Source organism: Siniperca chuatsi, linkage group LG6 (genome assembly GCF_020085105.1).
Source record: "Siniperca chuatsi isolate FFG_IHB_CAS linkage group LG6, ASM2008510v1, whole genome shotgun sequence".
Classification (NCBI taxonomy): Eukaryota; Metazoa; Chordata; class Actinopteri; order Centrarchiformes; family Sinipercidae; genus Siniperca; species Siniperca chuatsi.
In genome coordinates, this window is record NC_058047.1 from 17,255,285 (window position 1) to 17,266,142 (window position 10,858).

Below are 10,858 nucleotides of genomic sequence, written 5' to 3' on the forward strand. Positions count from 1 at the left end.
GTAGACAGTAGACAAATTTATATCATCTATCATATGGTATATATTACCTAACACTAGTTGCACCTGTTCATGCATGTAGCTCAGCCACAACTGTCCAAATGTTTTTGGTTTTTTTTGTGCAAATATTTTGGTCTTTTGGCAGCAGCTAACTTACTTTCTAACACTGAAAAGATAAGGTAGTATAAAAAGATTTAAAAATAGTAGATAGTGGGGCACTTTGTCACATATTTTGGTTCTTATCAGTGCCAGGTACACAGAAGTACTCACAAGTAAGTCCATGTTGCTGACAAGGTCTAGTGGTTACACTGTTCTCTCCTGCTATAGAAGCTGAGGCCAGCATGAGGAACCACTCTATTTGAAAGAGACAGAGGAAGAGAAACTCCCTGCAGTCTCTGTAGCCCTTTTCAGACTCAATTGGCGTTGCATGTAATCGTCTCCTGATTCAACCATGAACAGCTGCTCTTTGTGTGTCTTAGCACCTGACAATGGAACAGATCAGAGGGCCTCTGCAGGGGACCAGCAGCTTCTCTGCCTCTTATCACACCCAGCCTGCCTGCCCTGCCTCAGCCCTGTTGTTTAGAAGTTCACTCTCCCAGAAAACTATTTGCATCTGGGTTTTCTGTTTTGCTCTTAACAATTAGTACGTCAGTCGATATATTGTTGCATTACTGTGACAACTATACATGAACAGAAATTTACATGATGGGAATCAATCTAAAATCTGGCACACCACTTTTTAAAAGCGAGGTATCTTAAGCTTCACACTACATCCTGCAACTGTGCAACTGCCTTGCATGTATTGTTGATGTCCCGTGGGGTCTAAGCCAGGAGACACCAGCTGTAATGAGTCCCTGCTGAACGCTGACATTTACAGTCCTGGCTTTGGATTTGGCAGCTCATTAGTCAGGTGTTCTCTTACTACAAACCACCATCACACTAACAGCTACTGCAGGTGTACAGAAACCTCAACACGGTTCTCCCCTGATTAGTGAGATGTGCAAGCCTGTGTTTGAAAGTCATAAAATATCTCATAATACGGGCTAGGCTTCTGCAGCCTGGGGAAACCTAGTCCTAGATAGGCTAACCAAAGTATTTGAACAGGTACTATGATGTACAACTTGAGTCAGTTGTGAGGTTTGTTTTGTTCAGATTAGAGTTCAGTCTTTGGTAAAGAGTAGTAGTGAGTGACATTTTCCATCACTCTCTCCCCCTGATGAACACACATTTAACTTGTTGGTAACTTTGAGTGGACTAAGATTGGGCTAGTAATCACATATGGTTTAAGATCTCAAACAACTGGTTGATTATTAGACTAGACTTATTCACTCTTTCATTGTGTTTTCTGTTTTTAGATGACATTAGCTGTCTCTGGGATCAGCTATCCTTGCCATCACCTCAGTGTTTGTCGAAGGTCCTCACCAGCCAATTCCCAGGAGCCCACAGAAGAGGTATATACACACACACTCTTTCTCTAAGGATCTGTGCTGTGGATTAATTTCTCCCTGGGCGCTGTGTATACACACTGACTCCTAAAACATGGTAACAAAATGCTTCTGTTAATTACTTCTGTTGAAATAAGTTTGGCAATTAATGAATCATTTATGTTTACAGTGCGCAGATGTCCATATGGTCAGCGACAGTGAGGGGGATGATTTTGAGGATGCGTCAGAGTTTGGTGTGGACGATTCAGAGATGTTTGGAATAGGCTCCTCTACCTGTCGGAAATCACCTATGAGTACGTACAGTGTAGCATCTAAATAATGATGATGATAATGATTAGAGTTCTAAATTGTAGCTCCAGAAATTGTATTAAATGCCAGTGACATACATCCAAAGCTTCAGCATAAAATTATTTTTGTCCCCTTACAGTGCCAGAGAATAGTGACAACGAAGCTGATGCCTTACTGCACTTTACTGCCGAATTTTCTTCAAGGTGAGCTAAGCATCAGGTGCTTTTCAGATTGATTGATTGAAATCAAAGAAGGCCAGCATGTTACAATGTGTTTATGTACTGTTTATCTGTTCTGTGTGTCCTGTAGGTATGGAGAGACACACCCAATGTTCTTCATTGGGACTTTGGAGGCAGCATCTCAAGAAGCCTTCTATGGCAAAGCCAGAGATGTAAGTAAAGTGATTGACTGTTTGGGGCCTGAAAGGAAGGTTTTATAATTTATTGAGATACTGTTATGGGTAACAAAATCCTATTTTTCTTTGTCCCACTTTTAATTTTGATTATGTGTAAGATACGATGTGCTGATGTTACAGATGATGCCTCATCCTTTACCACTGATGTCATTCCTGCTTGGTGGAGCCTAGCTGCTGCTTTTCTTTTTTGGAGCAGTTTTCTTTGCTTAAGACAACATAGGAGGAACACAGTCTGAACAGGATATTATTCATTCTCTATCTGCCAAGGGAGATACTGCTTTTCTCATATCTTCTCCTTCATTACTAAGCTGGTGGGAATTTAAGACACAATGGTCAGTTTTCTAACCAGTTGCAGTATATGCCTAGTCCACTCTTTTCCCAGCTGCAATAGATTGGAGAATAGATTTTCCTGTCCTGACCACCAGTGAGATAGAGTTCATTATGTTAGTTTAGCAAAAGCTTTATGTAAACACATACACACAATGTAAAGATGGAATATAATAGAGAGTTGGGTACCTTATCAGGTTGTTAGTAACTAGTCAGTCTACACAATTCTCTCCTGCTATAGAAGATGAGACCATGAAGAATTCCTACTGAGATCTTGCAACAGCAACGGACTGAAAATAGCACTGTGTTTAAAAAAAAAAAATAATAATAATAATGCAAGGGGGTTGCATTGGTGTGGTATATTGCCACAGGTACCAGTGAGAATGTTTGTGTTCCATGAAGTCCAGTTTAAAAAAACACATCAATGAGTTTGAAGGCTTATCAGATGTCAAAACACTGCACAGTGGTTTATACTCCTGCAGTGTGTTGTTGCATGTATTTGATTGACAACTGCACTGCAGTATGTTTCTGGTTTACGTTGATATTGCGCTGTGGTAAACATTTAGCCAGGTTCAACTTTTTTTTGTCAAGAACCCTCCGCGTTGGCAGCCCTGCTGTCCCAGGAGATGCTGCGTTTTTTGACACAGAGCTTTTGTTGGTCTGAACGCAGCCTTATGTGGCAAAGCCAGAGATGCGTAAGGACCTACGTATACAGGGAGTAGACACACAATATAAACACCAAGAGGAATAATGATTATAAACACTGCCTAAAATGCAGGACATATTTGGCTGAATTATCAGTCTGGCAATGAGCAATTTGATTGCATCATGACTCCATAATGCCCAAACTTAAATAAATATATCAAGGGGACGAGTCTGAGAAATCATAACAGCATTTGCAAAACACAGACAAACTGAACTGAGAAAGAGAAACATCCATCCATCCATCCATTTTCTTCCGCTTATCCGGGGCCGGGTCGCGGGGGCAGCAGTCTAAGCAGGGACTCCCAGACTTCCTTCGCTCCAGACACTTCCTCCAGCTCCTCCGGGGGGATCCCGAGGCGTTCCCAGGCCAGCCGAGAGACATAGTCCCTCCAGCGTGTCCTGGGTCTTCCCCGGGGCCGCCTCCCGGTGGGACATGCCCAGAACACCTCCCGAGGGAGGCGTCCAGGAGGCATCCGGATCAGATGCCCTAGCCACCTCAGCTGGCTCCTCTCGACGTGGAGGAGCAGCGGCTCTACTCGAGCTCCCCCCGTGTGACTGAGCTCCTCACCCTATCTCTAAGGGAGCGCCCAGCCACTCGGCGGAGGAAGCCCATTTCGGCCGCTTGTATCCGCGATCTTGTCCTTTCGGTCACTACCCAGAGCTCATGACCATAGGTGAGGGCAGGAGCGTAGATTGACCGGTAAATCGAGAGCTTTGTCTTTCGACTCAGCTCCTTCTTCACCACAACGGTCCGATACAGCGCCCGCATCACTGCAGACGCTGTACCGATCCGCCTGTCAATCTCACGCTCCATCCGTCCCTCACTCGTGAACAAGACCCCGAGATACTTGAACTCCTCCACTTGAGGCAAGGACTCCCCACCTACCCGAAGAGAGCAAACCACCTTTTTCCGGTCAAGAACCATGGCCTCAGATTTGGAAGAGCTGATTCTCATCCCAGCTGCTTCACACTCGGCTGCAAACCGTCCCAGTGCATGCTGCAGGTCCTGGTTTGAAGAAGCCATCAGAACGACATCATCTGCAAACAGCAGAGATGAGATCCTGTGGTTCCCAAACCGACACCCTCCGGCCCCTGACTGCGCCTAGAAATTCTGTCCATATAAATTATGAACAGAACCGGTGACAAAGGGCAGCCCTGGCGGAGTCCAACATGCACCGGGAACAGGTCTGACTTACTGCCGGCAATGCGAACACAGCTCCTGCTCCGGTTATACAGGGACCGGACAGCCCTTAACAAAGGGCCCCGGACCCCATACTCCCAGAGCACTCCCCACAAAGCGCCCGGGGCACACGGTCGAATGCCTTCTCCAGATCCACAAAGCACATGTGGACTGGTTGGGCAAACTCCCATGAACCCTCGAGCACCCGATGGAGAGTATAGAGCTGGTCCAGTGTTCCACGACCGGGACGAAAACCACTCTGCTCCTCCTGAATCCGAGGTTCGACTATCGGACGAATTCTCCTCTCCAGTACCCTGGAGTAGACCTTACCGGGAGGCTGAGAAGTGTGATCCTCTGTGATTGGAACACACCCTCCGGTCCCCTTCTTATACAGAGGGACCACCACCCCGGTCTGCCAGTCCAGAGGCGCTGTCCCAGATCACACGCGATGTTGCAGAGACGTGTCAGCCAAGACAGTCCCACAACATCCAGAGACTTAAGATACTCAGGACGGATCTCATCCACCCCTGAAGCCTTGCCACCAAGGAGCTTGCCAACAACCTCAGTGACTTCGGCCAGGGTGATGGATGAGTCCGCCTCCGGGTCCCCAGCCTCCGCTTCCTCTTCGGAAGACGTGACAGCGGGATTGAGGAGATCCTCAAAGTATTCCTTCCACCGTCCGACAACATCCCCAGTCGAGGTCAACAGCTCTCCACCCGCACCGTGCGGTGTTGGTGAAGCACTGCTTCCCCTCCTGAGCCGTCGGACGGTTTGCCAGAATTTCTTTGAGGCCGACCGATAGTCCTCCTCCATGGCCTCTCGAACCTCTCCCAATCCTGAGTTTTTGCCTCTGTGACCGCACGGGCTGCAGCACGCTTAGCCTGCCGGTACCTGTCAGCTGCCTCGGGAGTCCCACGAGCCAACAAGGCCCGATAGGACTCCTTCTTCAGCCTGACGGCATCCCTTACTTCCGGCGCGTCCACCACCGGGTTCGGGATTGCCGCGCGACAGGCACCAGAAACCTTGCGACCACAGCTACGAGCCGCCGCATCGACAATGGAGGTGGAAAACATGGTCCACTCGGACTCAATGTCCCCAGCCTCCCGGGATCTGGGAGAAGCTCTCCCGGAGGTGTGAGTTGTAGACCCTGCTGACAGCGGGCTCCGCCAGACGTTCCCAGCAGACCCTCACGATACGCTTGGGCCTGCCAAGTCTGTCCGGCTTCCTCCCCTGCCAGCGGATCCAACTCACCACCAGGTGGTGATCGGTTGACAGCTCCGCCCCTCTCTTCACCCGAGTGTCCAAGACACGCGGCGGAGAGGTCAGATGATACGACAACAAAGTCGATCATCGACCTCCGCCCTAAGGTGTCCTGGTGCCACGTGCACTGATGGACACCCTTGTGCTTGAACATGGTGTTAGTTATGGACAAACTGCAACTAGCACAGAAGTCCAACAACTGAACACCACTTGGGTTCAGATCAGGGGCCGTTCCTTCCGATTACCCCTCTCCAGGTGGCACTGTCGCTTTGCACGCGTGGGCGTTGAAGTCCCCAGTAGAACAACGGAGTCCCGGGCGGTGCACTGTCTAGTACCCCTCCCAGGGACCCCAAGAAGGCCTGGTACTCTGCACTGCCGTTCGCCCATAGGCCGCCACAACAGTGAGAGACCTGTCCCCACCCGGGCGGAGGGACGCGACCCTCTCGCTCACCGGGTAAACTCCAACACGTGACGGCTGAGCTGTGGGGCTATGAGCAGGCCCACACCAGCCCGCCGCCTCTCCCGCAGGCAACGCCAGAGAAATGGAGCGTCCAGCCCCTCTCGAGGAGACGGGTTCCAGAGCCCAGGCTGTGCGTGGAGGCGAGGCCGACTATATCTAGCCGGTAACGCTCAACCTCCCGCACAAGCTCAGGCTCCTTCCCCCCAGCGAAGTGACATTCCATGTCCCTAGAGCCAGTTTCTGTGTCCGGAGATCTGGTCGCCGGCCCCTGCCTTCGGCTGCCGCCCAGATCTCTCTGCACCGGCCCCTTACGGATCCTCCAGCGGGTGGTGGGTCCACGGGAGGACGGCCCCACGTCGCTCCTTCGGGCTGTGCCCGGCCGGGCCCCGTGGGGAAAGGCCCGGCCACCAGGCGCTCGCCGTCGAGCACCCACCCCGGGCCTGGCTCCAGGGTGGGGCCCCGGTAGCGCCAATCCGGGCGACGTAACTGGCCTTGGTTGAAAATTCATAGGGGGCTTCTGAAAGAGAAACAAAATATATTTAATCAACAGGCATATGATTGACATTGACAGTATACTGTATACTGAGTTGATTAAAAACTGCTACTTCTCATGTAACCTTAAATTACCTTCCTTTGTAGGGTGTTGGCATAATAATTTATTTAATTCAAAGTTGAAGTCCTTTTTCATACAGTGTTTACTGTTATTTGCCCACTCCTGTGTCATGCTGCGTGGAGAAGGCTTTATAGCCACATTGATATCATTTCATCAAAACCCTCATCAAATTTTCACCCTGACAGCTGAGGCTTTATTTTTAGCTGTCCACTTTCCCCGCTTGTTTTTTGGCTTTCGTCCTTTTAAGGATGCTTGTATCAACTGACAGCTTGTGTGGATTACAGCCTTATTAGACTGTGAGGACACAGCAAGATGTTAGGGGGGTTCAGATCACCAGGCACACAGAGAGGGAGGGAGGGTGGAATAGATGATGGTAGGGGCACAAAACAGAGAACATGGTCTGAAAGGAGAGGAGGGTGCAAAAACTAAAAGTCAGAGGAAGAGACTGAGTGAGAAGAAAGAGAGGAATAAAAGCACAAGAGGTTGCAGGGTAAGGGATGGAGAGACTGTGAAACAAACAGAGATGGAAAAAATCTAAAGAGAAGCTTGGCATCACGCCTGCTTCCCAGCTGATCTGCTCTCCTAAGCCAGCACAATATGGCCGGTGTCTCCCTGGTGTTCACACACACTGTACTGTACCACTGTGCTCTACACAGCGCAGGGGCGAAATAGTATTCATTTTCACTGTATTATGTTTTATTCTGGGTGAGCTTGATTTAGTCTGCCAACTGTGCCGTGGTTAGAATGGCTTTAGGGAAGCTGGATATGCGCAAAGAATTTTGCATGAAAACAGAAGCTATTTGATCTGTTCTGTGTTTGTCCTGTTTTGTCACAGGCGTCCTAGACGACCGGCCAAAACATGCTGCTTTTGACGGTTTCATTACACAGTAGCATATGCGCACAATTACACCGTCCCTTCCTCCATCTATCCAGCCATCCTATGCTTTGCTCTTTGCTTCCATTTGAAAAGGAATCTAGTTTTTGTGTCCTCATCGTAGAAAAAGCCTATTTCATTAAGGGGATATTGGAATGGGCAGATTTGACTAAAGGGGGACTGCTCAGTGGGTTTATAAACAGAGGAATCAGTCTCACTCCCTCAAAGCCTGGGAGAGGCTAATCACTAAGCAAAACACTACATCTGATGAAGTGTTTCTGAAGGTGTGTGTTGGGGGACTGTTGAGATAGACTCAATCCATCCTTAATGAAAATGCTTTGGGTTGCAGTGCTGAGCTGAGCTGAGCTGAGCTGAACCCTCTTGGGGATCAGTGGTTAGTCAGGGTGTACAGAGAGATAGGCCACCCATCACTAACCACGATCCTCACTAAATCCCCATCAACGCAGTGGTTAATCACTCTAACCCCACTCTCCTCCGCTCTCCACTCCTGTCTCCCTGTCTGCCACACACAAAGACACATCAAAATTCATAGCCTTGCTGGAGAGGGGGTGTTCAGGGATTTATCACTGCCAAGTATCCGCTTTAAAACCCAGCAATAGCCTTGCAGAGTCAAGAGGAAAGAGCACTGGTGAATCAGAATGGCATATGGCATGTAGATCTATCGCAGAGGGCTGTAAATCACAAGAAACACTATAATGGTTTATTTACTGACTGCACCTGAAATGATTACTCTCATGCTTTAAATAGATGGATTAAGAGGTAAATCACTATAGAGTGTTAGTAATAACGCAGGAAATAAAGGTATGAGCATTCCTATATGTGAATATACAGTATTTAACCTACATTTTATCCTCCTAACCATCAATGGTTGATCAGGAGCTTAAATAGCCAAAAGATACCTATGTAGCTTTAAGCATGTAATTCAAAGCTGACAGTTCATTTGATTAGTTTGATCACACATTGGAAAGTTCAGAATTTGATGCTGTTTCTGTTATAAAGAGGTAATGTGTTTTCAGCAGGGTGTGGGGAGTCTCCTGTGTGGTTGGTCATCGATCTGAATGTGTTTTCCCACTGTGTTCATGGTCATTAGATCAGCTATTTGAGCTCTTCATTTTGAAGTGTTTGCTTTTCCAGACTGAGCCTGCCATCTTTAGAGCAATCACTATCTCGACTTCTCTGTCCTTCCTTCGCTCGGTACCTTTCTGTGCCTGTCTGTATCTTAGTCACTGGTCTTCTCTGGCCCTGAAAAACATACCGTACCTGTGATTAAAAGCCTATTAAAAGTATCATCCATAGAAAATGGGCCTTTGATTAAACCATTAGCTGTATGTCAGGAAAATGATACCACTTGAGCCCTTGAGTTCCCCTTCATGTTCCCACAAAGAGGCTTCAAATTTAAGAAATAATTCCATGACAATGTCACATATATATTGTTTATCTGTTTGTACCAGTGCTTTAATTTCTGCTTGGTGAGAGTGACAGGAAAGAAAGAAAAGGCACTCAGAAAAGGTTACATAGGACCTGGATGTACACAATGCGATATGAGACATGATATCATCTGGGACTTTGTGATTTTATTAATATTAGCTTTCCCTTAAAGGCAGAGTGCCCTCCACATCTGTGACTTCATGTAGAGTAACACTTTGTAGTTGAAGGCTAGTGGGGAGGGATTAGTTTGGTTGCATTGGGTTTTTTTTAGTAATAAATAGTGTTTGTGCTATTGGCACTATTTTTTCTATTTCATTGTGAAAAATGTTGAGGGCACTATAATGTGTACATTTTACAGTTCGAATTCAGATGCTCAAATAAAATAGCAACAATAAGTGCAGTGCACCAGGGAGTAAATCTGGAGTGATTTCAGACACACACGGCGTGTTCATGAAAAATCTAATTTCTCTAATTGCTATCAAAAAGCCTTTTTATTTAGGTTACATAATTTGACCAGCAGTGAAAGGTTTTTTAAATTTAATTACATTTTTTAAGATAAAATATATTTTTACTCCATGCCCATGGAGAATACCTGATTATGATTGGTCGGAGGGTCGTATCATCACAGTTCAAAGTTACTACTTCTTCTAATTGTTGCAGAAATCATTTTTAATTTTAATGAACTATATAATAATTATTAACTTTTTAACTATAATTAAATTTATTCTAATGTTGAAAATGTAGTACAGGGACAAAGCTTCCATTTAAAGTGCATTTTGCCAAAAATACTACTACTTATACTGACTCTGGCAAGTGACAATGGTCTAAGTGTGATAATTTACTCTGAACAGTACAATTATAAGTGTACAGGGTTAATAGCCTCTGTGTCCTGCTGTGTTTTTAAGTTATTTTCGGCTCATCATGGATTATCCCTTAAAACATATGTGTGTTATGAAAACTATGCCGTTTCAGTAGAAACTTTTACCAAGGTAAAATGCCACGTCTCATCTGCATAACGGAAATTAAATAGCAGTTATTATTATTATTAATAATATTTAATTTTCTTATTCAGATATCGCATCCCACGCTGTTACTTGCAGTGTTTAAGCAAGCTGCACCCAGACCTTGGATGTTTTTTTGTTTGTTTTTTTACAACATTTGGTCAATACTGGGACGAAGAGATGAAACTGTTGTGATGCCTGGACTAGAGGTCACTTAAATAAAAGAACAGACATGATCTGAAGCAAAAGGATATTAATCGATTTAGATATCAATTTTTGGGACTAAATTCTTTAACTTCTTTAAGCAGACTAATAGCAACTATTAAAGCTATGACAGAGACAAACACTTTGTACTTGACTGTTGGCCTCATTTATGGAGACACCATGACACAATACAAAATATTCAGTTCAAGCCAATGAGGTTTTGTTTCACTAGAAAAATATTGGCATTGTAAGTTTGGTTGGAAAATTATATATTTTTTAAATTAAATGTGGTGATGACTCAAACTCTTAATTTATCTACCTTCAGAGTAAGAACGCCATGGATAATCGAGTCAGAGGCTCAGGCTGACTCAAAGCAAACACTGTTGTACTGCGTGAAATCTTTAGACTCTCTCACAAACACAAAGCAAGCTTAGATTTAGGTGAACAGGTGTGAGGAAGGGCTATGGGGTCACTATCTAGCTCAGGTTGGACCTAGTAATTTAGCTGAACTGAGGGATTTGCTCCTCCCTACTAAGACAGGCAATACAAAAGATCTGACTTGAAAGTAGAGAGGGAACAGAGGGGTATGGACAGTTTAACTAAGATGAAGGAGTTCAGTTTGCCAAAATGCCCACTTTGA

At 45.9% G+C, this 10,858-nt stretch overlaps 1 protein-coding gene across 2 annotated transcripts in view; it reads left to right on the top strand.

Moving 5' to 3' along the window:
* faf1 (Fas (TNFRSF6) associated factor 1) overlaps positions 1-10,858 on the top strand; it is a 70,205-nt gene that overhangs the window by 34,248 nt on the left and 25,099 nt on the right. For both annotated transcript variants that reach the window (XM_044199128.1, XM_044199129.1), the window contains exons 9-12: positions 1,353-1,448; positions 1,612-1,735; positions 1,870-1,933; positions 2,040-2,121. In XM_044199128.1, coding sequence (XP_044055063.1) covers positions 1,353-1,448; positions 1,612-1,735; positions 1,870-1,933; positions 2,040-2,121 — 366 coding nt within the window. The remainder of the gene's footprint in view (positions 1-1,352; positions 1,449-1,611; positions 1,736-1,869; positions 1,934-2,039; positions 2,122-10,858) is intronic.